Source organism: Triticum dicoccoides, chromosome 7A (assembly GCF_002162155.2).
Source record: "Triticum dicoccoides isolate Atlit2015 ecotype Zavitan chromosome 7A, WEW_v2.0, whole genome shotgun sequence".
In the NCBI taxonomy this organism is placed as follows: domain Eukaryota; kingdom Viridiplantae; phylum Streptophyta; class Magnoliopsida; order Poales; family Poaceae; genus Triticum; species Triticum dicoccoides.
Genome location: NC_041392.1, coordinates 16,753,635 through 16,776,308, shown reverse-complemented (window position 1 = coordinate 16,776,308; position 22,674 = coordinate 16,753,635). Strand labels below are relative to the sequence as shown.

General features: G+C 47.0%; 1 protein-coding gene and 1 pseudogene across 1 annotated transcript; both read right to left on the bottom strand.

Moving 5' to 3' along the window:
• Window positions 1-5,503: 5,503 nt before the first annotated feature.
• On the bottom strand, window positions 5,504-13,586 carry LOC119332881 (annotated as a pseudogene).
• A 3,307-nt stretch (window positions 13,587-16,893) lies between these two features.
• On the bottom strand, window positions 16,894-21,798 carry LOC119327769. Its single transcript, XM_037600865.1, has 2 exons — window positions 18,962-21,798; window positions 16,894-18,551 (listed from the first exon to the last, which is right to left on the bottom strand). The coding sequence occupies exons 1-2, from the start codon at window positions 20,472-20,474 to the stop codon at window positions 16,972-16,974; spliced, it is 3,093 nt and encodes a 1,030-aa protein (XP_037456762.1). The 5' UTR covers window positions 20,475-21,798; the 3' UTR covers window positions 16,894-16,971.
• Between the last annotated feature and the right edge of the window lie 876 nt (window positions 21,799-22,674).

Below are 22,674 nucleotides of genomic sequence, written 5' to 3'. Positions count from 1 at the left end.
TCCAAGTGCCAGATACAACCGGTGATCGCTCTCTCACAGGGCGACGAGGGGAGGATCATCGGTTAGGGTTATGCACTTATGCTTATGCTATGCGATGTTACTTGGTGAACTTACCTTTTGCTCTCTTCTGCATGCTGCAAGATGGAGGTGGCCAGAAGCGTAGTCTTCGATAGGACTAGCTATGCCCCTCTTATTCCGGCATTCTGCAGTTCAGTCCATATATGATACCCTTATTCCTTTTGATACCGATGCATACATATGTAGTGTAGCTCCTTGCTTGCGAGTACTTTGGATGAGTACTCACGGTTGCTTTTCTCCCCCTTTTTTCCCTTTCCTATACCCGTTTGCTGCGACCAGACGTTGGAGTCCAAGAGCTAGACGCCACTGTCGATGACGACTACTACTACTCGGGAGGTGCCTACTACTACGTGCAGCCCGCTGACGACGACCAGGAGTAGCTTAGGAGGATCCCATGCAGGAGGCCTGCGCCTCTTTCGATCTGTATCCCAGTTTGTGCTAGCCTTCTTAAGGCAAACTTGTTTAACTTATGTCTGTACTCAGATATTGTTGCTTTCGCTGACTCGTCTACGATCAACCTCTTGTATTCGAGCCCTCGAGGCCCCTGGTTTGTAATATGATGCTTGTATGACTTATTTTATTTGTAGAGTTGTGTTGTGATATCTTTCCGTGAGTACCTGATCTTGATCGTACACGTTTGCATGTATGATTAGCGTATGGTCAAATCGGAGGCGTCACATCTTTGGACGAGCATAAGATTTTTGCAGTAATTTTGGCTTTTGTCCTCCAAGTTTCAAGTAGACGGAATAATGTAGGCTGTCCAATATCCATGTCATGCCAGCACTTGTCCCAATTGATTGACCACAGGACATCTCAATCAAAAGATCCTCCTTCCCCGTCTTACAAAGAAGAAAGAACTTGTGCAAGACGGACACACACGCGCACGAAAAATTCAGCTTGGGAACTTGTTGGGTTCTTCCCCTCTTGCTTGCAACGGCCAGCGTCCGCATGGCATGTCGGCATGTGGATGTGGGTTTTGGTGGTGGCGGCAGCTTCCTCGGTCCTCCGCAGCAGCCATCCAATTCCAATCCAACATCAGAGACGTGTTCCATCAGCTAATTGATCAAGTGGCCATTCAATAGTTGACCCACTTGGGGCCAAGTTGCTTCTCCACCGTAAACCTTTGCACGGTGGCTGTACCTAGCTGGCTACATCCTCCTCCTGGATCTCAAGTCTTAGTTTTCCCACGTTGTTCGTTCCTGAATCATCACCTGCCGGAGTCATGATGACCCAGTGATTCGCCTCTATTTTGCTCTGCTCAATCAATATAACTCACCCGTGCCCCCCTTGCGTCGCTTCCCCCGCGAGCGACCGAGGGGGCAACCCTAGCCGCCGGCGCCTCAGGTCCCCCCGCCCCTCTTCTCCCCTCGCCGCCGCCGATCCGCGCCACCGAGCAAAGCCCGGTAGGTGCTGGCGGCGGCGAGGCCCCATCTCCTCCTCGCGCGAGGGCTCGACGCTGGTGGGCGTCCTCGGGCGGCGGCGGCGCGTTCATCCAGGGCGCGGCGGCGCGCATGTAGGTCCAGCGGTGGTGCTACGGTGCCTCGTCCTGCGCGTGGAGGGCCGGACACGGCGGGGGCTGCGGGATCACCCGGAGGCGACAGGGGCGACTTCGGTGTTGGATCTGCGAGCAGCAGGTAGGGCGGTGTCCCTTACCTGTGCGGCGGCGGCCAGATCCATGGCGGGCATGGTGCTCTTCCCCTCGGTGGAGTCTATGTCTGGAGATGGGCGTCGGAAGCCGCAGATCTGGCGTGGCAACCGGTGGCGTGTGGAGTACCGGAGAGGGGCGGCTGGAGGCGAAGCTCCATTCGGTTTCAGTCAGCTGCGAGATCGGGGGGGGGGGGCGTGATTTCCGGTGAAAATCGCGCTGACTACGGTCATGGCGGACAATGGCGGCGTCGATGACGTCGTTCCGTTCTAGAGGCATCATTGTTGTAGGTCATGGCGCCCCACTCGTGATTCTCCGTGGGAAACCCTAGATCTGGGTCCTACCGGATCGGACGATGATGGGACCTTCGATGTCGTTGTCCCTCCTAGGGGCATCGTTTTGGAGCACGTGCTGGCTGGAGGGGACAAGAGGAGGAGCGGTGTTACATCTACCGCAAGGCCGACGGCGGATCCTAGCGGCATGGCGCCGCGGAGGTTCGGCGATGGGCGCGTATTGGAGATGGACTCGCGCAGGAGGAGGAAGCTATCTGGCGTCATGGTGGCGTTGATGGCAGAGAGGCCTAGCAAGGTCAATGCATTGGTTCTACTCTGAGGATGGACTGAGGGAGATGGAGGTGACGGCCCTTGCAGCGTGCGGTGCTCACTGGGAGTGTGCCAGACCAGTGTGGGACCCAATTCAGGTAGTGGCTTTGATGGGACACCCGGCTTTAGATGTTAGACTTTGGTGCGATGTCTGTTTGGTATTAGGCTCGGACATTCGGCACGCCTTCATCAACGGGATAGGAGTAGCAACGGTGTTGCCAAGATGGTGGCTTCAGGCTTATTGATGTATCACCTTGTATGGTCTTTGTGAATCTCTACTCCTAATGGAGCAGTTGGTAGTCTCGCTTCCAGGTTTTTTTTCGTCCCACCACTTTCGTCTGTTTTTTTTTCATAGGTTAACCGTCGTAGATTTTTTTCGTCGCCTCCCCCACTTCATCGGTTTATTTTCACTTCACCCTCTCACACAACGAAAAAAATTGAACAGATCAGAACTTTCCATACTGACGCAAATTATTTAGTAATGTCTTTATGTAAAAGAATCAATCACAATCAATCTCTAAAGATCAAATCTAAATTAATTATTCTTCATAACATTTGTTTCCTTCCGAATCACATCCATAACTTCCTTCCTTGTTTGGGCAGAAACTGTTTGGTAGCAGAGATTAGGAAGCTTCCTATGAGTGTAGTAATAGGAAGTATTCTTTTTCTTGATGATTCGTTTCCATGCATGATGATAGTAAATTAGGCCAACATTCACCACTATTTATCAACGTCATCAATCGTATCCATTCCCACCAGTTTTAATGGAATCTGCTCGCTATGTCTTTTTTAAGGGGATCCGCTCGCTAAGTCGTCGTCGCACGTTATTTTCACAAGCAATTCCCCTAAAAAAAGGCGTGGGTATTGGTAGTTGAACGCCCGCTAGGTTTTCCGCCTGTCCCATCCTCGCGCTGTGCCGCAGCCACCCGCCGAATTTCCAGCCGCCCGAGCCCATTAACTTCGCCAGCCATCGGGTCGACTGCCCCCGCCCCAAACCCCCATCCCCGAGCACTAACTATCGCCGCGTTGCCGCCCCAAGCTCCACGCCACCGGGAACGAATCAAGCGCCGTCCCGACACCGCCGTCGCCGGCCCAGCACCTCCAGCCTTGCATGGGCAGCTTCAATGTGCAGTCTCCCTTGCTGCCTCACCTTCTGCCAGCGCATGCAGCGGCGGGGTTGGACGCGTGCGTGCTTGCTAGCTTGCTCTCCGTGCGTACGTACTTGCTCTGCGTGCGTCGCACCGGCCAATGCGCATGATGCGTGTGTGCCTGCTTTTCTGTATGTGTATGCCAGCATTATGCGTGTGTGCATTGCTGTGTGTGTATGATATAGATGGCCCGAGTGTGTGCATGCTGTGCTCTGCTCTCTGCTGATTTATGTGTTGGTGCTCCTGCTATATGTTCATGCCATATAAATGAAATTTCTGTTAATCTTCTGACATGTTGAGTTGATTCTCTCTGTCTTTTGAGGGGGTGAATGCAAAGCAGTCTATTAATCCAGGCACTATTGCTGAGCTAAATTGACAAAAAAATATTGGTAGCCATAGTTGTAGTTTAAGTAGTAGCGAGTTGTCTGATATGTATAAAGAGCCCGTTGCAATTGAGCCCGTTGCTAAATTGACAAAAAAGGTCGCCAGTGTCACTTGATATGTATGAGAATATTAAATGTATTATTAACATAATTAATATTGAACTCTTAAAGTTAATGTGGCCCCGTTGCAATGCACGGGCGTTCTTCTAGTAATTAATAATATGGATGTATGCATCGTCCAGATGCAGAGGCCGGGGGTACACCCTCCTTTTAAAAAAAACAACTGCTCTCTATCACAACAAAAACACCATTTATGGTCACTTTTCTGGGACGCTATTTGTAAGAAAACGAGCAGTTTTTACATGGTCCCTCTTACCTTCCCTTTTCACATGAGAAGTAAGAATATAAAATACTCCCTCCCTTCCATAATGTAGGAGGTTTTCTAACGCTACACTAGTGTCAAAAAAACATTCTACATTATGAGATGGAGAGAGTATATCTCAGCTATTGTTCTCATTAATTAGTGGCATGATTAACTCTTACCATCTTATCTCACATGTAAAAAGAGGATGTAAAAGGGACCATGTTAAAATTTGCATTTTCTTTTGCTTTTGGAAATGCACGTCCTCCCTTTTCTTTCCTTCTTTTGCTTGCTGAGAACATGAAGGTACCATCAGATTTATCGACGTTAGAGGCGGGCTATATGTTAAACAAATGCAGACCTATAGATCATGCGTGTATCAATTTCCTGCACTTACAGTGAAGCAAAGAAAAGAAGGGCCAGAAAACAAGAGATGAAACTAGACAGCTACGTTTTCTACTCATTTTGGGCCAAATTGAGGCCATCAAAGTGAGCTGCTCTTCATGTAAATAAATTTTGTACAGCTAACTTCTGCCTGTACAAAACTAAGAACAAGCCAGACCCAGCCAGCAGCCAAGACGGTGGCTTCATTGGTCGAGACTCGCTTAACAAATCCAAGTCAATTCTCACAATGAATTGCTGGCTATAACCTAGCTTAATGATGTCAACTGCGATAGTTCAGCTGCCAAATGATTAACGCTCATGTGTGTACAACAGATATATTTGTCAAATCAGGATGCTCAGTGAGATTCCAAATGGATATATATAACAACTTGCAATGTTGAGATGAGATGACATCCAGCTACCCAGCTGGTGGTATTTGTTAAATGTAGAGGCTTATCAGCTACAACTGGCACGTACCAACTGATTAAATTGCTTCCCGAGTTACTAGCAAATGTGCGGTGCACAATTTTGATCGGAAGAACACCAGACTAGTGACCATATATGTCTTTTGTGCATGATACTAGACCAGTACATACATAGAATGTCATTCACAATACCGAATAGATAGACAGATGCTACAAACACCCCTTAGGGACTATCTGAAAACAGATGCTACAAACTAGTCCCTCCCAGATGTCCCAATACCAAAATATGGAATCTGAAATATACACACTGTGATCGTGGTTGAGCCTAGCTACATCACTTGGATCCAATTCCTCATGAACTTAGACAAGGATCTACAAACATGTGGTTCCTCCAACATGTTTCCTGGGGATTATACAAAGAATCACATGACATCAGGTTTGTCGTGCACTTATCATTATAGCATTGGGGTTCAAGGTTCACACTGCCACAACGGTCTTTCCTGTGGAAGAAGACTGTGTAAGCTGCTTCCTGTTTTCCTGCCACGTACGGTACCAGGTGGTCAAGCATGTCCAGCAACTTCGGCCTTCCTTCGGGACGAGGACTGACGCAGCTGCGTAGATTGCGATGTATAACAAGACGGGGATGATGATGAACATGACGTTTCTGGATGTTTCCCACTTCCTAGTACTGCCTGCTGCATATGCCACTAGGAGACTAAGCATGTCCAGCAAAATGGCCATATGCATTAGCCAGAGTGGCGGTTTCCGTTTGTGGGTCATCGTCCATGGAAGGAGCAGGACAATGACAACGATTGAGGCCATAAAGGAAGTGGAATTGCTGTAGAAGAAAACATCGTACCGACGCTTGATGATGTCGTGGAGGACGGGGTTGCCAGCAGAGTGTCCATTGTTGTTGTCTTGCCACAGGCCTCCCGGTGGTTTTAGGCCAATCTGGTATGTCATACTGGCAGCCAGGATTCCTAGCAACATAAAGTATTCAACTGTTTCTTTCGCTTTGTCATTCTTGTCCTTGCTGCTGCTGCTTGTGGTGTTGCTATTGCTGCTGCTGCTTGTGGTGTTGCTATTGCTGCTGCTGCCATTGTTGTTGCTTGTGGTGGTGCTGGTGACAGTGGTGGTGATGATGGTGGTGGTGGTGGTGTCGGCGGCGGCGACACTAGTGCTGATGCTGGTGTGGTAGTACTGGTGCTGCTGCTGATGCTTTTGTCAGTATTACTATGAGCTGCTTCATCTTTCCCATCTTTACTGCTGGCTTCAGACTTGATGATGAACCAGCAAATCACTACTAGAAACGCTATAAAGGCTAAGACCATGCCAACCAAGGTTAATACATAGATGGAAGTCTTCAGTTGTCGAGCGCTTCCAGCAGCATAGGCACCCATGACTCCATGAGGCCAAACATTCCCACCAACATGCACACGTAAAGCGCATAACAACGTATGCCTGGCCTGTATAGCTTCGGATTGACGAGGAGCAGAATGAGGGATATTGATGCCATGAAGCTCGTCGCATTGCAGTAGAAGAATGCATTGTAACGGCGAGGGTAATTGTTGGAGAGGACGGGGAAACCTGCACGACGACCGAGCCCTTGGTCATCCGCTAACCAAAAGCCACCAGGTGGGGTGAGACCAGCTTGGTAGGTGAGGGTAGCGGCCAAGATGGCAACCAACAGTAGCACCTTGCGCTTGTCATCAAGATCCTTCAGTACAGCAGCGCCATCCTCCGGCTCAGGGGCATGGTCTATTATGGTGATATGGACGATGACATAGACGAGGACAATGCCCGCCAAGGCAATGATGTAGAAGGATGCGTTTACGTCCCTAGTGCTCCCAGCACCATAGGCAGTAACGAGGCCGAATAGGTCCAGCACCAGGGTTGCTTCCAGTGTGTGTCGGTTGAGAAGAAACTTGTTCTGGAGCATCATGATGACGACCAAGGATGTGACAAAAGCTGCTGAGTTGCTATAGAAGAACACCCTGTACCGAGTAGGATGTGTCATTTAGAGCACTGGGTGGCTCATCTTGTGCCCATCCTGGTTGTCTAGCCAAAGGCCTCCGGGTGGATCTAATCCTGCTTGGTAGGTGATGGTCACAACAAGAGTAGCAAGGATCATAACAAGATAGCGGGTAATGCCCCAAGAAGTAATATGCTTGGTACTGCCCGACCCCTCGTACCCCTCGGGTCGCCCCCGTGGGCGACCAGGGGGAAACCCTAGCCGCCGGCGCCCAGACTCCCCCGCATCTCCTCCATCCTCGCCGCCGCCAGTAGCGCCGCCGGGCGAAGCCAGGCCGGCAGGGGCAGCGGCGGGGCTCCCTTCCCCTTCCCCCGAATGGGCTGGCGCGGGACGGCCGTTCGAGAGGAGGCGCCGTACTTTTGCGGGGTGCGGTGGCGCTGCAGATGGATCCTGGCCGCGACGTGCACTGCGCGCCGGCGGTTGGGGTTCGTGCTCGCGGCGTGGTGCGGCCGCTGGATCTGGTGGTCGCGTGGGCCGTCGGTCTTGGGTCCGATCCTTCTGGATCCGGTGCCTGATAGCCGTCGGCCGGCGCAGGATGGTGGCTTTCGTCGCTGACCAGGTCGGGTCTTCCTTGATCCGGCGCCTGGATGGATCTACGCCGGAGGTGTTGAGCCTTATGGTGCTTCCCTCTCTGGAGTTTTCGGGTCTTGGCTGCTGCCAGATCCAAAGCAGATGGAGATTGGTGGTACAGGAAGAGGACCGGAGGAAACTTTGGTCGGCTAGCTCGGCCCGGCATCGGCGACGGCTTTGACGTCGTTACCATCTTGATGGCGAAGTCGAGGTCCCTCCTATCCACCTCCGTCCCATTCCTGGAGGAAAGTCCAAAATCCGTCTTGGATTGGACGGCGGCGGCGCCCTTTGCATCGTAACCTCTATGGAGGCGCCGTCTTGGGAGGCTTGGGCGTTCGGGGGAGTTGCTATGGGTGAAGGGCTTCGTGTGTCAGTTCCAGCAGCGGCAATGGTGTGGAGGTTGGCAGGAGGAGCGGCGTTCTAACCACGTCAGATGCGTCTGGTAAGAGATGTCAAGTCATGCCTGGCCGACAGGTGCTACGCTGAGTCATGCCTAGTCGGCAGGTGCTACGCACGACAGATCTTTCAGAGTGTCCGCGTCGGGATGGACGAGCGCAGAGCGGTGGAGCTGTCTGGCGTCGTGGTGGCGTCGATGGTAGCTAGACCGTGCAAAGTAGATGCAACAGTACAGCTCTGAAGATGGTTTGGTGGCAGGTGGCTGCGGCGGCCTCATACCCGGCAGGCGTCCTGGTTGGGGAGTGCGCCGGACTGGTAGGTACCCCATACCCGGCAGGCGTCCTGGTTGGGACATCAGGTCTTAGATGTTTAGGTTTGGCTGCGATGTCTGTTTGGTATTAGGCCCAGACTATCAGCGCCCCTTCATCGATTGGATAGGTGTAGCGACAGTTATTGCTGAGAAAGTGGCTTTAGTCTTGCTGTTGTATGTCTTTGTAAGGTCTTGTGAGAATAATTAATAAAGTAGCCGTATGCATCGCCATGCAGAGGCCGGGGATCATCCTCCTTTTCTAAAAAAAATAACAAGATAGCGGGTATTTTGTTCATGTTGTTCATTCGTGCCTTCGCAGCCGCCTGCATATTTATTTTCAATCAATCAGACATGTAACCAACTAGTAAATAAATCAATAATTTTGTATATTTAAAATACTATGTATCTACCTACACGAAAATCATCATATGCACATAAATTGGTCTCTCAGAGTGTTCTGACAATTAATATGCATGTATATAATAGGAGTGCTAATCTCCACCAGCTTGCAGTAAAACGGTGCACACAAATTACCAATTCCACAAATAACTTTTACCGCCATTTTTCCTAATTGGATAGTTAAAAGCTTTGGAAAGTTTACTGCTACACAGTAATGCTTTTACTGACACTTCTTGTATGGAAACATCAATATTTTTCCAAAATAACTACTATCTAAACATGTTTAGTATTCCGTAGACATCCATTTACTGTGTGCTTGATCACACCATATTCTAGAAAGCAGGAAATCTTTTACTTGTAATCACTTGCATGGGTTATAGTTGGATAGAGGAGTGAGTGATGTGCCCTCCTTGTCTTTATAATAAAAGGGGATTGGTTGCAATTTAAATCATGGACGATTGTAGAAGTAAGAGTCAACTTATTCTCATGATGAAAAAACGATAATTCAAATTGAGTGGGCTAGCAAATGTATGTGTAGGATGTCCTAAAATCAAGCACAAAAATAAAACTCATTAAGGGATTCCAACCAACACGCACAATTATTCCAACAGAGCGCGTAAATATATGATTATGATACAATATCTTGTAAAATAATGCACACGATATAATAATTTTTGAATGATGTAGTAAAAAAATATGTTACTTGGATATTAAAGAAATCAAAATTACAACATATCGTGTACATAATTTAAGATATTTCAAATAAATTTTTAGTATTGGTGTAGAATAACTATTAGACACACTAGTTTGGAAATATCGGGAGCCATACCTTTAAGAATGCTGAACAGCTTCTTGAAATTTTTGGAAACATCATGAAGCTTGGCCATGAGTTGTTCCCAGCCGGTTTTGTGAGGCTTGGCCTTGAGTTGTTCCCAACCGATTTTGTGAAGCTTGGCCGTGAGTTGTTCCCAGCCGTTTTTGTAAGTAACAAACCACAGCAGTAGGCATACGCCGACAGGGACCGCAAGGACAAGAGTGGTATTGTCAGCTTCCCTGCAGCCCCCTGCAGCATAGGCCCCCATAAGGCCCAATAGAGCCACGGCGATCCACACGTAGGGCGCCATGAATCGCACTGTGAAGTTCTTGCTTAGCTTGTCCTTCAACAGCTTCCTCTCCAAGAGCAACACGATGACGAGCAGTGACACGGCGAATGAAGTGGTGTTACAAACGAAAAGGCCACGGTACCGACCACGGGCTTGTAACACCGGGTCGCTTTTTTCGATAAAGGATGATTTTATTATCTTAGAATGTAGCATCAGGGGGATATTATGAGTAACACCCGGTCTCTGCATAACTGAGATGCACACAGCTAAATTCAAAAGTATAAAATATAAACCGACATATCGGCAACAGTAAAGTCCTATAGACCGACACTATACCTATGTCGAAGGTGGTGGTGGATCGATCCGGAGGTTATGCTGCCACCCATGTTGGGAAAAAACCTTCGTAGCCACCTGCTCCAACCGCGTACACACCGCCTTGAACAGCGATTGGTGCTCCGATCGTTGTAGCATAGGCCACATATGAAGCGAGTGCGTACGACGGGAAATAACCTGCATAGGAGAAGCATTTTTTCCATTAAAAACCAAATCGTTTCTACATAGTCAGAGCGACCAAATTAAGGCGTACGCTCCCACCCTTATAAGCGCTTTAAACCTATTTGGAATACCGTCCAACCAGTGACCAAATATATTGGCAACACTTGTGGGCGGATATAAATTTGACGCTATTTGGATGATTGACCATGTAGAACATGCAAACTTGCATTGGAAAAAGAGGTGTTTGATTGTCTCGTCATGAGTACAAAAACAACACTTCTTACTCCTTGGTCAGTTGCGTCGTGCGAGGTTGTCTTTGGTCAACACAACTCCCTTACGAAGATACCACATGAAAATTTTCACTTTTAGTGGAATCTTGGACTTCCAATTTTTTTTGTTATTACTCACTGGTACCTCAGAATGTGTGAGCGCACGGTACATAGAGTCTACTGTAAATGACCCTGATGTAGTAAGGTTCCAGCGAAACACATCCCGACCTTGTGTCAGGTTAATCGAATCCAACCGGGACAAAAGCCATGACATAAGTCTGGGGCCAATCAAATCCCGCTTAAACGAAATGTTCGGCGGGGATGAACTGAGCACGTGCGCAATAGTGTTGTTCTTATCGCGAGCAATGTTATATAAGGCTGGATATTGTTCTCTGAGACTGGCATTGCCTAGCCAGATGTCTTCCCAGAATCGAATCTCCGACCCGTCTTTTATCGCGAAAGACCCAAAGCGAAAGAGATGTTTCTTTGCCGCCATTAGGCCAGCCCAGAAGTGCGAGTCACCAGGTTTCCAATATGCCTGGGACACTGCCTTTTGTCCTAGATACTTGTTGCGCAACATGGTCTGCCAAACATCATCCTCAGTAAGAAGTTTGAACAACCATTTACTGAGCAACGCCTCATTCTTGACCTGTAGGTCATGAATTCCAAGGCCGCCTTGGTCTTTTGGCCTACAAACCATGCTCCATTTGGTCAACCGATATTTTTTTTCTTTTCTCCATCTCCTTGCCAAAAAATTCTGGATCTAAAATAATCCAATCTTTGCAGGACCCCTTTTGGGAGTTGGAAGAAAGAAAGCATACAGAGAACCATATTTGTGAGAACGGAGTTAATCAAAACCAGTCGTCCTCCAACTGAGAGCAGCTTGCCTTTCCAACTGCTCAATAGTTTCTCTAGACGCTCCTTTACATGCTTCCACTCCGCAATGGTGAGATGCTGGTAGTGGATCGGTATTCCCAAATATTTAATCAGGAATTGGCCATGTGCGCAACCAAAGAGGTCAGCATAATCGGCAGCCGCCTCAACAGCTTCTCCAAAGCAAAAAAGTTCACTTTTATGGAAGTTAATTTTGAGACCCGACATTTGCTCAAACACTGAGAGCAAGAGTTTTAGGTTTCGAGCCTTGTCTAGGTCATGTTCCATAAAAAGAATTGTGTCATCGGCGTATTGCAGAATAGAGAGGCCACCATCCACAAGATGTGGCACTACTACTTCTATCTGGTCGTCCTGCTTAGCACGCTCAATCAGAATAGCCAACATGTCAGCAACAATGTTAAATAACATTGAAGACATGGAGTCACCCTGTCGTAGTCCTTTTTTTGTCTGAAAGTAATGGCCTACATCATTATTGACTTTGATGGCCACACTACCTCCAGTTATAAAATTTTGGATCCACTGACGCCATTTATCGGAGAAACCTTTCATTCTTAGGGCTTGTTGGAGGAAAGACCATTTGACCTTGTCATAGGCTTTTTCAAAGTCAATTTTGAATACTACTCCACTCATGTTTTTCCGGTGCATCTCGTGAACAGTCTCATGCAAAATTACTACGCCATCGAGTATATTCCTTCCTTGCATGAACGCCGTTTGAGATGGCCGAACAACATGATCAGCTACCGAGTTTAACCTATTTGTGGCCACTTTGGTGAAAATCTTGAAGCTAACATTAAGGAGGCATATGGGTCTGAACTGTTGGATCCGTTCGGCCTCCTTAATCTTGGGCAACAAGACAATCTCGCCAAAATTAAGTCTAAATAGGTCTAGTTGGTCGGCATGAAGACAATTGAACAAATCCAAAAGGTCGGTCTTGATGATATCCCAAAAATTCTGATAGAATTCTGCGGGGAAACCATCTGACCCTAGAGCTTTGTTATGTTCCATTTGGAACACCGCCGCTCTCACCTCCTCTTCCGAGAATGGTGCCATTAGGATATCATTTTCTTCTGCCGTGACTTGTGGAATATCATCCGTTCGGGTCTCGTCAAGGATGAAGTTCCCTTCAACTGACGCTCCAAACAGAGATTTGTAGTACTTGGTCATATACTTCTTGAGCTCCTCCTGTCCTTCGATCTGCCCCTCATCTTGTTGGAGACTGTAAATACATTTTTTCCTATGCCGCCATTGGCGATCAATTGAAAGTATTTTGTATTACTATCACCCATCAAGATGAAGTCAGCTTTGGATCTCTGGTAGTATTTGATCTCCTCTTCTCGCAAAAGACGTGCAACCTTCTCGTTAGATTGAACACCGAGTCGCTTAAACGGTGTCCGTCTTGGGTGCTGCTCCAGAACCCACCGGGCGGGTTCAGCCCAGCTACGTACGTGATGGTGACGACAAAGGTTGCGAGTAACATCAACACATTGATCTTCTCCTTCTCTTCTTTCTTGGTGTCCAAGTTCAAGTTGGATTCAGGATTTGATTTGGAAATGGAGATGGGGATGGAGTTGGAATCAGGGTTCGATTTACGATCGTATATGAAGTTGGAGTTGGAGTCAGAGAGCGAGCTGGAATTGTTTCTGGAGTTGGAGTTATCCTCACCACCACCATTGAGCGAGACGTACAAGAAAACAGAGATGATGATCAGTACCAAAAGGAAGAAGGTTACCGCCGCGTAGATGGTTGTAAACGCATCCCGGCAGCTCCCGGCACCGTAGGCGCCCATGAGGCCGAGCAGGTCCAAAACCATCACCACCCGCAGCACCACTGTCCAAACATGGTCCTTCCTCTTCAGGATGATGAGGATGAGTGAGACCACGAGCGACGCGGCGAGTGCTGTGGCGTTGCAGTAGTAGAAGATGAGGTACCGGCGGTAGTGGGTATCCCGTAGGATCGGATCGCCGGCCATGTGCCCTCCCGGGTCATCCTGCTCCCAGTACCCGCCCGGCAGGTTCAGCCCGGCGACATACGTCACCGTTGCCACCAGAGTCGACAGCAGCAAGAGTTGCTCCTTGAACTCATACAGCTTTGAGTTTTAGACGGGTAGAAAATTTGTTCGTGATACTAGATCAGTATATGGGAATTAAGTTTGTATTACAACCGAGGTAGACCTGCTTAGATAAGACTATAATGATCCGTCCACTATTAACTGTATAGATAGAGTTAGAAAGACACACCAGTTCTTATTTGTAGATGTGACATGTTTAAATACTATTACGAATCAATTGGGTGTGAAACAATTACTATGAAGATGGTCTGCTGAATATCATCGCTTTAGTAACATTTAGGAAAACATACTGGATGAGGACTTATTTAGATATATACAATTAAGTAACTCCTCTACAGGTTACCACAGAGAACCAACGCCCATGCTAGTGAAGCGTATCCAAATGGTGCCCCTAACCAGTGAATTGGCGAACTATCGGCGACTGTGCTGGTACTGGTGCCTCGTTCTCGTACTTGGACACCATTTGTTTTGCAATATATAACTGTGGAGGAGGATTGTGCTCGGTCGATTGACCAACTACCAATCGTTGCACAACTGATGGGGTGTGTTGGGATCAGTGCTGGGTAGCTGGAAACCTGGAACAGAGGGCCCTCCCGCATGTAAACTTGGAATCAATTGGATTATATATTGATAGATAAGTACAGTTTGCATATGTATGTAATCCGAGAAAGAGACATGGCAATTTTATATCCCTATGGCTTCTCAGAGAGACAGAGAGAGAGAGAGAGAAAGATCTGACCCCCACAATACATGATTAAGTATCATGAACTACTCCCAAGTCCCAACTTGCTGTTAGAAATGTACGATAACGTTCATATATCGTCATGTCGCTGACCAGGAAAATGTATTATTACTAGCGTGTGGTTTAATCTATCGTGCACGAACTACTGTATTTTACTTCTCTATACATTTATAAGAAGCTCAATTCTTTCTCTCACTGTTTCATTCGAAGGGTTATGATTGGAAACCAGAGGATGGCGGAATTTTGATTCTCGGAATTCCCCTGCGAAGCCGTTATCTGTACTCCCTCCGTAAACTAATATAAAAATGTTTAGAACACTACTTTAGTGATCTAAACGCTTTTATATTAGTTTACAGAGGAAGTACCAACCAGTGATGCACAGAGAAGAGCCAAACTATTGCACTGTAAATGATTATGGAGCCTGAATACTTACTCGATATGTGTGGTGGCCATATGAGCATATGCTTTTGGAGCTGGATTAGCTTGGAACAGAATCTTTTTTTAAGGCTATTGTGTTGCTACTGACAGCATACAGTCACAAAATTAATACAAGACATACCTGTTCAAACCGTTGACATTAGGAGAGCAATACAGTGCGGTGACAGTGTGTACTGCCACGTCATCCATGATGATGTCACATTTGCCGCAGCAACGGTGTCATCCGCATTATCATCGTAAGGCACAGCCTGACGTCGCACCGAGTGATTGCCTCACATAATTCCCGTTGACACTGTGTGCATGCAGACACATATGCTTGCATCAGAGTCTCTTGCTTACGTTGAATCTCCCTCCGTTTATTGGACTCTGATTCAGGTTTGCTCTCCTTCAAGGGAAGATGTTCATCTCGCTTCTTCAACTCGATTGCCACTACCCACTACGTTCAACTCGTTGCTGGTATATATATCGCTCAAATTGCCTTGTGCTGGTTCATCGCAATGTTTGTCGGTCATTTCAGTGAACACCAACTTTTCATACCAATGTCTCTTCGCACCAACTATAAGTTGTTTTAATTGCCATCTCCAAACAGTGGTTCTTTTTCATTTCAGTTTTGGCCACTTCTGGTCTCTTAAAATTTAATGAAGCTCCCCTTTGTCACCACATTTTACAGGAAGTTAAAATTTCTCAACTTGGGACAACCTGGGACACTGAATGTTTCTGAAGTGGATTTGCAAGCTGCGGGATCCCTTTCCGAGGCAGGACCACAGGACGCCTTTTGCATCTGAGGTTCAAACCATGAAGCGATCATACTGATAAAATGATAACTGGACAGTGCATCAACAGATCCTTCTCGTTGTTGCCATTTAAGATTTTCCATATGCTTACAGTTCCTGCACCGTTTTCATCTTGTTAACATGCAGGTACTGATGAAATGAACCAACGCTCTGTCTTACTCAGGTGGAGGAAAATGCAATGTACTACACCATACGAGATGCCTCTGTTAATTAACCTGGACATATTGACATGCTGCAACAGGCCATCAGGGTCAGCTTTCCAAGTTCGCTGCTGGTGGCCTCTGACATGCCAAAGGTGAAGCTAACTGAGATGAATCCTGATACTTCTTTGCAGCGGATGGCAAAGGAGAGGGGGCCTCAATGCAAGGATTGAGGCTGGAGGATGTTTTGCACGCACAGCGGTGCGCCTGCAAGGATTGAGGCTGGTTTAACTTTGGCGGCTTACATCGCCTGGCATCTCTGGAAGGAGAGAAACCGAAGTGTTTTTGAAGATTAGTTGCTCTGTAGTCTCTATCTGTTGCTGCCACTATGTTTGTGCTTGTTTGTAAACGGAGAATGAGGATAAAACATATTGTTATCCAAGTTCAGCCAATTTGATTTGATGAAATAACACCCCTACCATACATGGCATTAACTCTGCAATTTCATCAGTCTCGCTTTGCAAATTACAGTTTACCAGCAAAAAGGCCTCGTGGTGGTACCAGACATCCATAGCTTTATTTTGCAACGAGCAGCATTTTCCATCCATAATCTGTGACCATGTTTCCCCATTTCAACTGTCGATAGTTTCAGACCGGGAGCCTGCAGGCTAAATTGAGCAATCAGCAGACTGACTGAGATACAGAGCAGAGCTTTGTGGTTTTCTGAAGCAAACCTACCATTCATGTGTCTGTGGGCACAACAGCAAAGACGTCATCGACCAACACACGCTTGCACCCACCACGGATCAAGAGGACATGGAACCCCACGCAGACCTTCAAGATAAGCGGGTAGCTAAAACTCGGCTGTATCTTTCATGTCCGAACAGAGAAGACGTTTGTTCCAAAAAACTTAAGAAATCTGGTTAGGGGATTCGACTGATATTTGGATCTTCAAGAACTTATCCTTGGCAATCATGGAGTTGTAAGAGCAGCAGTTATGCTGAGTTGCTGAACTGGTCAGCATTGTCATTCTGTCATGCATTTTGGTTATATATGCAGCCTGACATCAAACTGAGGTATGTCCATGGGTTAACATGTAAATTAAATAGGACCAACAAACAAAAGGGAGCCCTCCGGCGAGCGGAAGGAATGCCAAAGCATGAATAAACATATAAATAAATAACTCAATATATCTCAAATATAGATATGGTGCTCAATATCTCATAAACTCTGTCCCAAAATTACATATTCAGTTCCTTCCACAAGTTTCTGTATATTGTTCCCCAAAAATTGAACTACTGAATTTGACCTGACAAAGAATCACTTGACTCTGCCAGTTGGGGTAGAATCAGGGTTGACCTTTCCAACACACGTTGTTTCTTCCTGTGGTAGAAGATTGACGCTAATGCATAGACCGCAATGTAGAGCAACACAGGGATGATGAGGAACATGACATGTCTGGAGGTTTCCCACTTCCTAGTACTGCCTGCTGCATAGGCCACCAGGAGGCTAATCATGTCCAGTAAAATGGCCGTGTGCATCGGCCAGAGTGGCAGATTGTGACCGTGAAACTTCTTTTGAATTGTCAATGGAAGAAGCATGACGACAACCACGATTGAGGCCATAAAGGAAGTGGAGTTGCTGTAGAAGAAAGCATTGTACCGGTGCTTGTTGATGTCGTGGAGGATGGGGTTGCCAGCAGAGTGTCCATTGGTGTTGTCCTGCCACAAGCCGCCCGGTGGTTTTAGGCCAGTCTGGTATGTCATACTTGCGCCCAAGATTCCTAGCAACATCAAGTATTCAAGTTTATCGTTCTCCTTGGTAGTGATGATGGTGGTGGTGGAAGTGGCAGCAGCGACGGCGGCAATATTGTTGGCGGTGGCGGTGGCATTGATGGTGGTGGCGGCATTGCTGGTATTGTTGGGGGCGGTGGTGGCGGTGGCAGGAATGGCGATATTGTTGGTGCTGTTGTCTTTGCAGATGTACCGGAAAAGGGGTACCAGCAAGGCTATGAAGACTGACACTGCGACAACCAAGGATAATACATAGATGGAGGTTTTAAGATGCCGGGAGCTTCCAGCGGCATAGGCACCCATGAGGCCAACCATGCCCACCAGCATGCACACATAGAGCGCATAGCAACGTATACCTGGCCTGTATAGCTTTGGATTGACAAGAAGAAGGATGAGTGTTACGGATGCCATGAAACTCGCCCCATTGCAATAGAAGAATGCATGGTAACGACGAGGGTAATTGTCGTGAAGGACTGGGAAGCCCGCACGACGACCATGCCCTTGGTCATCTGCTAACCAGAAGCCACCAGGCGGGGTGAGACCAGCTTGGTATGTGAGGGTAGCGGCCAAGATAGCAACCAACAGTAGCACCTTGCGTTTGTCATCGAGATGCTTTACTGCAACATCGCCACCCTCTGGCTCAGGGGCATGGTCTATTATTGTGATATGGACAATGACATAGACGAGGACAATGCCTGCCAAGGCGATGATGTAGAAGGACGCGTTTACGTCCCTGGTGCTTCCGGCACCGTAGGCAGTAATGAGGCCAAATAGGTCCAGTACTAGGGCTGCTTCAAGTGTGTGCCGTGTGAGCAGATACTTGCTCTGGAGCATCATGATGACGACCAAGGATGTGACGAAAGCTGCGGAGTTGCTGTAGAAGAACACTTGGTATCGAGTAGGATGTGTCGTTTGGAGCACCGGGTGGCCGATTGTATGCCCATCCTGGCTATCTAGCCACAGGCCACCAGGCGGATCTAGTCCTGCTTGGTAAGTGATGGTCACCACAAGAGTAGCAAGGAGCATAACAAGATAGCGGGTGTTATGAATGTGTAGCTGGATGTCCGTGCTTGTGGAGGTGCCTGTGAATATTTATTCAGTCAATTAATCATGCAAATAAATAGTAAATAAATCAAAACATTGTATACTAGGATGGTAATACTGATACTATATTATTTTCAATAAATTAGCCATGCAACCAAATAACAGATATATCCAGAAAATTGTATACTTGAAAACAAATACATAGATTGCGGTACTTGAAAATCATCACGTGCACATAAATTGGTCCCTTAAAATGCAAAATTAATATACATGTATATACATAGTTTTGTTAGATTTTCTAAGCAACAGAAATTTAACAGTCAAAATTGTGTTGTTGATATATTGACCACGTTCATATCCATATGCATGCCGAAATCCCCAAAATCGAAAATGATAATCAAGCTTCCATAACCAGAGTAACATAAGGTAGGTAGGTAGTCAGCCATACCTCGAGGAGTCTTGAACCATCCCAAGACATCACCAAACTTGGTCGTGGGTCTTTTCCAACAATCGGTGCAAGTAACAAAGGCCAGTTGGAGGCACACACAGACAGGAACCACAGCAGTGAGGGTAAGGACAAAGACAGTATTATCAGCCTCCCTGCAACTCCCAGCAGCATAGGCTACCATGAGGCCCAGCAAAGCGACAGCGATCAACACATAGAGGGCGAACCGAACTGAGATAATGAGCAGCTTCTTCTTGAGCAGCTTCTTCTTGAGCAGTTTCTTCTCCAAGAGCAACACGATGATGAGCAGGGACACGGCAAATGAAGTGGTGTTGCAAACAAAGAATGCGCGGTACCGGCCACGGGCTTGTAACACCGGGTCGCTCAAACGGTGTCCATCTTGGGTGCTGCTCCAGAACCCACCAGGTGGACTGAGCCCAGCAACGTATGTGATGGTGACTGCGAAGGTTGCAAGTAACATCAGCACATCAATCTTCTCCTTCTCTGCTTGCATCTTGACGTCAGCGAGTGACCTCACCACATCATTCTCTGCCTGGACTCGCTTCACGGCATCGACGAAGGAGGTCGACTTGGAGATGAAGATGGAGTTGGGTTTGATGTCGGAGTCAGGGCTCGAGTTAGAATCGGGTTTGGGGTTGGAGTGAGGGTTCAAGTTGAACTTGGGTTTGGGGTTGGAGTCACGGTTCAAGCTGGAACTGGAGATGGAGTGAGAGTAGGAATAGGAATCAGGGTTTGGAAATGGAGATGGAGATGTAGTTGGGGTGGACAGAGTGGGAATTGGAGATGGAGATGGAGATGGAGTTGGGGTGGACAGAGTGGGAATTGGAGGTGGAGATGGAGTTGGGGTGGACAGAGTGGGAATTGGAGGTGGAGATAGAGATGGACTTGGGGTGGACAGAGTAGGAATTGGAGGCGTAGATGGAGATGGAGTTGCAGTGGGGGTGGAGTTGGGGTGGACCTCATCATCACGATTGAGCAAGACGTATAAGAAAACATAAATGATGATCAATACCAAAATGAAGAAGGCTACCGCTGCGTAGACAGTCGTGAATGCATCACGGCAGCTCCCGGCACCATAGGCTCCCATGAGGCCTAGTAGGTCGAGCACCATCACCATCCTCAGCACCAGTGTCCAGTATTGTTTCTTCTTCGGCAGGATGATGAGTATGAGGGAAACCACGAGCGACGCGGCGAGGGCGGTGGCGTTGCAGTAGTAGAAGGCGAGGTACCGGCGGTAGTGGGTATCCCGAAGGATCGGGTCGCCGGCCATATGCCCTCCCGGGTCATCCTGCTCCCAGGATCCCCCGGGAAGGTTCAGCCCGGCAACGTACGTCACCGTTGCAACCAGAGTCGACAGCAGCAGGAGCTGCTCCTTGAACTCATACAGCTTTGAGTCCTCGTCTTTAGCTGCACTGCCAGCCTCCCTTCCGCCATGGCCCTGCTCGGTGGTTTGTGTAGCTCCGGCTTCCATGACGTTGGAGGACATGGGTGCCATTTGCTTAATTTGCTATCAGATTGATGGGCTCTCGCTTGAATTTATATATCAACCCACAACCAATGTATGTTACCAAGTCAAGAGTCTCAAGACTCAATGCACGGTGGCTTAGCTGGAACCGAGGGCCCACCCACATGTGAACTTGGAATCATTTTCCTATAGTTTGTCTGACCAGACAAGACTAGCACTCTATGGTCAATTTTATATCCATTCTCCTGCCTGGGTTTAGTTTGTGTGACCAGACAAGACTTGGGCAACTTCCTACCTTGAACGCTTAATACATGATTAAACATTCCCAACTTGCATCAACAAATGTACTGCTGCATTCATACATACTCCCTCCGATCCATATTACTTGTCGCTCAAACGGATGTATCTAGACGTATTTCAGTGCTAGTGACATCCTTTTGTGTGACAAGTAATATGAATCAGATGGAGTAACTTTTTTTTCTCTTTGAATTGTACTGTTAGCTGTCGAATCAATCATGCACCAAACACTGTATTTTATAGAATAGATCAGCAGTGTGCAAGATTACAGTTCACATTCCAAGTCCAACGATGATAGTTTGTATGGTAAACTGGTGGAGAGTTGTTCGTGATACTAAATCAGCACGGGAATTAAGTTTGGATTACAACCGTGGTAGATCTGCTCAGATAAGATTATGATGAACTGTCGATTATAACCTGTATAGATGCTAGATACAGTCGTGATGGTTTAGATGTGAAATGTGTAAGTATAATCATGAAGATCAACTGGTTGTGGTTTGTTTGACACAATGATGAAGATGGTCTATCAAATACCATTGCTTTACTTACATTTACGGAAATATACTGGATGTGATATATTTACAGCTACCTTGACTGCTTGATCGATCAATCAATCAGTTCCCCCTTTGTATCATCAACTACCAGTCGTTGCACAGCTGATGGGGTGTGTTGGGGTCAGTGCTCGGTAGCTGGAACAGAGAGCCCTCCCACATGTAAACTGGGAATCGATGGATACATATAGATAAATATACATGGCGATTTTATATCCCTATGGCTCTGCAGTTAGAAATGTGCAATCACGTCCGTATATCCTGTCTCTGACAAGAAAGAAGTATTATTACTAGTGCCAGTGCGTGGTTGAATCCATCGTACACTAGCAACTGTATTTTACGTCTCTACATGATACGCATTAATAAGGAGCTAAATTCTTTCTCGCTCTTTCATCCGAATGGTTGTTATAGAAAACCAGAGGTCGGGGCAGATTTTTGGTTCTCGGAATCCCGAGAAGCCTCTATCTGCCAGTGAGCATGGAGATCAGTCAAAGTATTGCACTGTAAAATTACAAAGCCTGAATACATACTTAAAATTAGATGTAATGCATGTGTGGTGGCAGCCATATAAGCATATGCTTTTGAGCTGGATTAGCTTGGAACAGAATCTTTCTATAAGGTTATTGTGTTGCTACTGACAGAGTACGGACAAAAAATAAATGCAATGCATACCTGTGCAAACCATCGACATTAGGACAGCAATACGGCGCGATGGTCGTGTGCACTGTCACATCATCCACATTATCGTCATGACGTCACATTCACAGGCTCGTGTCGCGCATTAGTACTGAACGTTCGCTTCAGATGAGATAATTCCCGTTGACATTAAGCTGCGTGTGAAAATATCAACCGGCCAGTCCATTGCCAATCATCTAGGAGTAAGTTCCAGCATTATGTTCCCTGAAGTTTACACTCTTTCAATTAGATTTTTTTTATAATTTAGAGTTTGTTTTGGGAAGGAGTGCATATTAGCCCAGTTGGTTGGCACTTTACGTGCTGCCTTGTGCCTTTTGTTGGCATGCCGTTGTTTTTGAAGCTTGTCTGACTTGATGGCATCTTCGCGACACTACGAGCCAGCTACCTACATCCAAACTCACGCTGCAGTCCATGCATAGACTTATTTGAGCCACTACCCCAATTAAGCTGACTACATGCATGTACATAGGATAGGATCTGCTTTAATCATCTAATAAAGTAATTATTGGGAGCTGGTGCTAATGCATGTGATCAGATCTACTTTCATCGGAGGTGCTGGCTAAGCATCGTGCATGTTCGCATTTTGTGTTAACCACTACAATACAGTTAACTATAGTACTCCTGCACATGGGCTTTCAGAAAGTTACAAAGCTACAAACAAGCACCTCGAGTCCTTCAAACAGTAC

Bases quoted from the DNA above. Each gene is read 5' to 3' on its own strand.
- LOC119327769 (XM_037600865.1), bottom strand. From the start codon at position 20,474: ATGGCACCCATGTCCTCCAACGTCATGGAAGCCGGAGCTACACAAACC. The intron at 18,552-18,961 runs GTATGGCTGACT...AAATATTCACAG, and splicing joins ATGGTTCAAGACTCCTCGAG to GCACCTCCACAAGCACGGAC.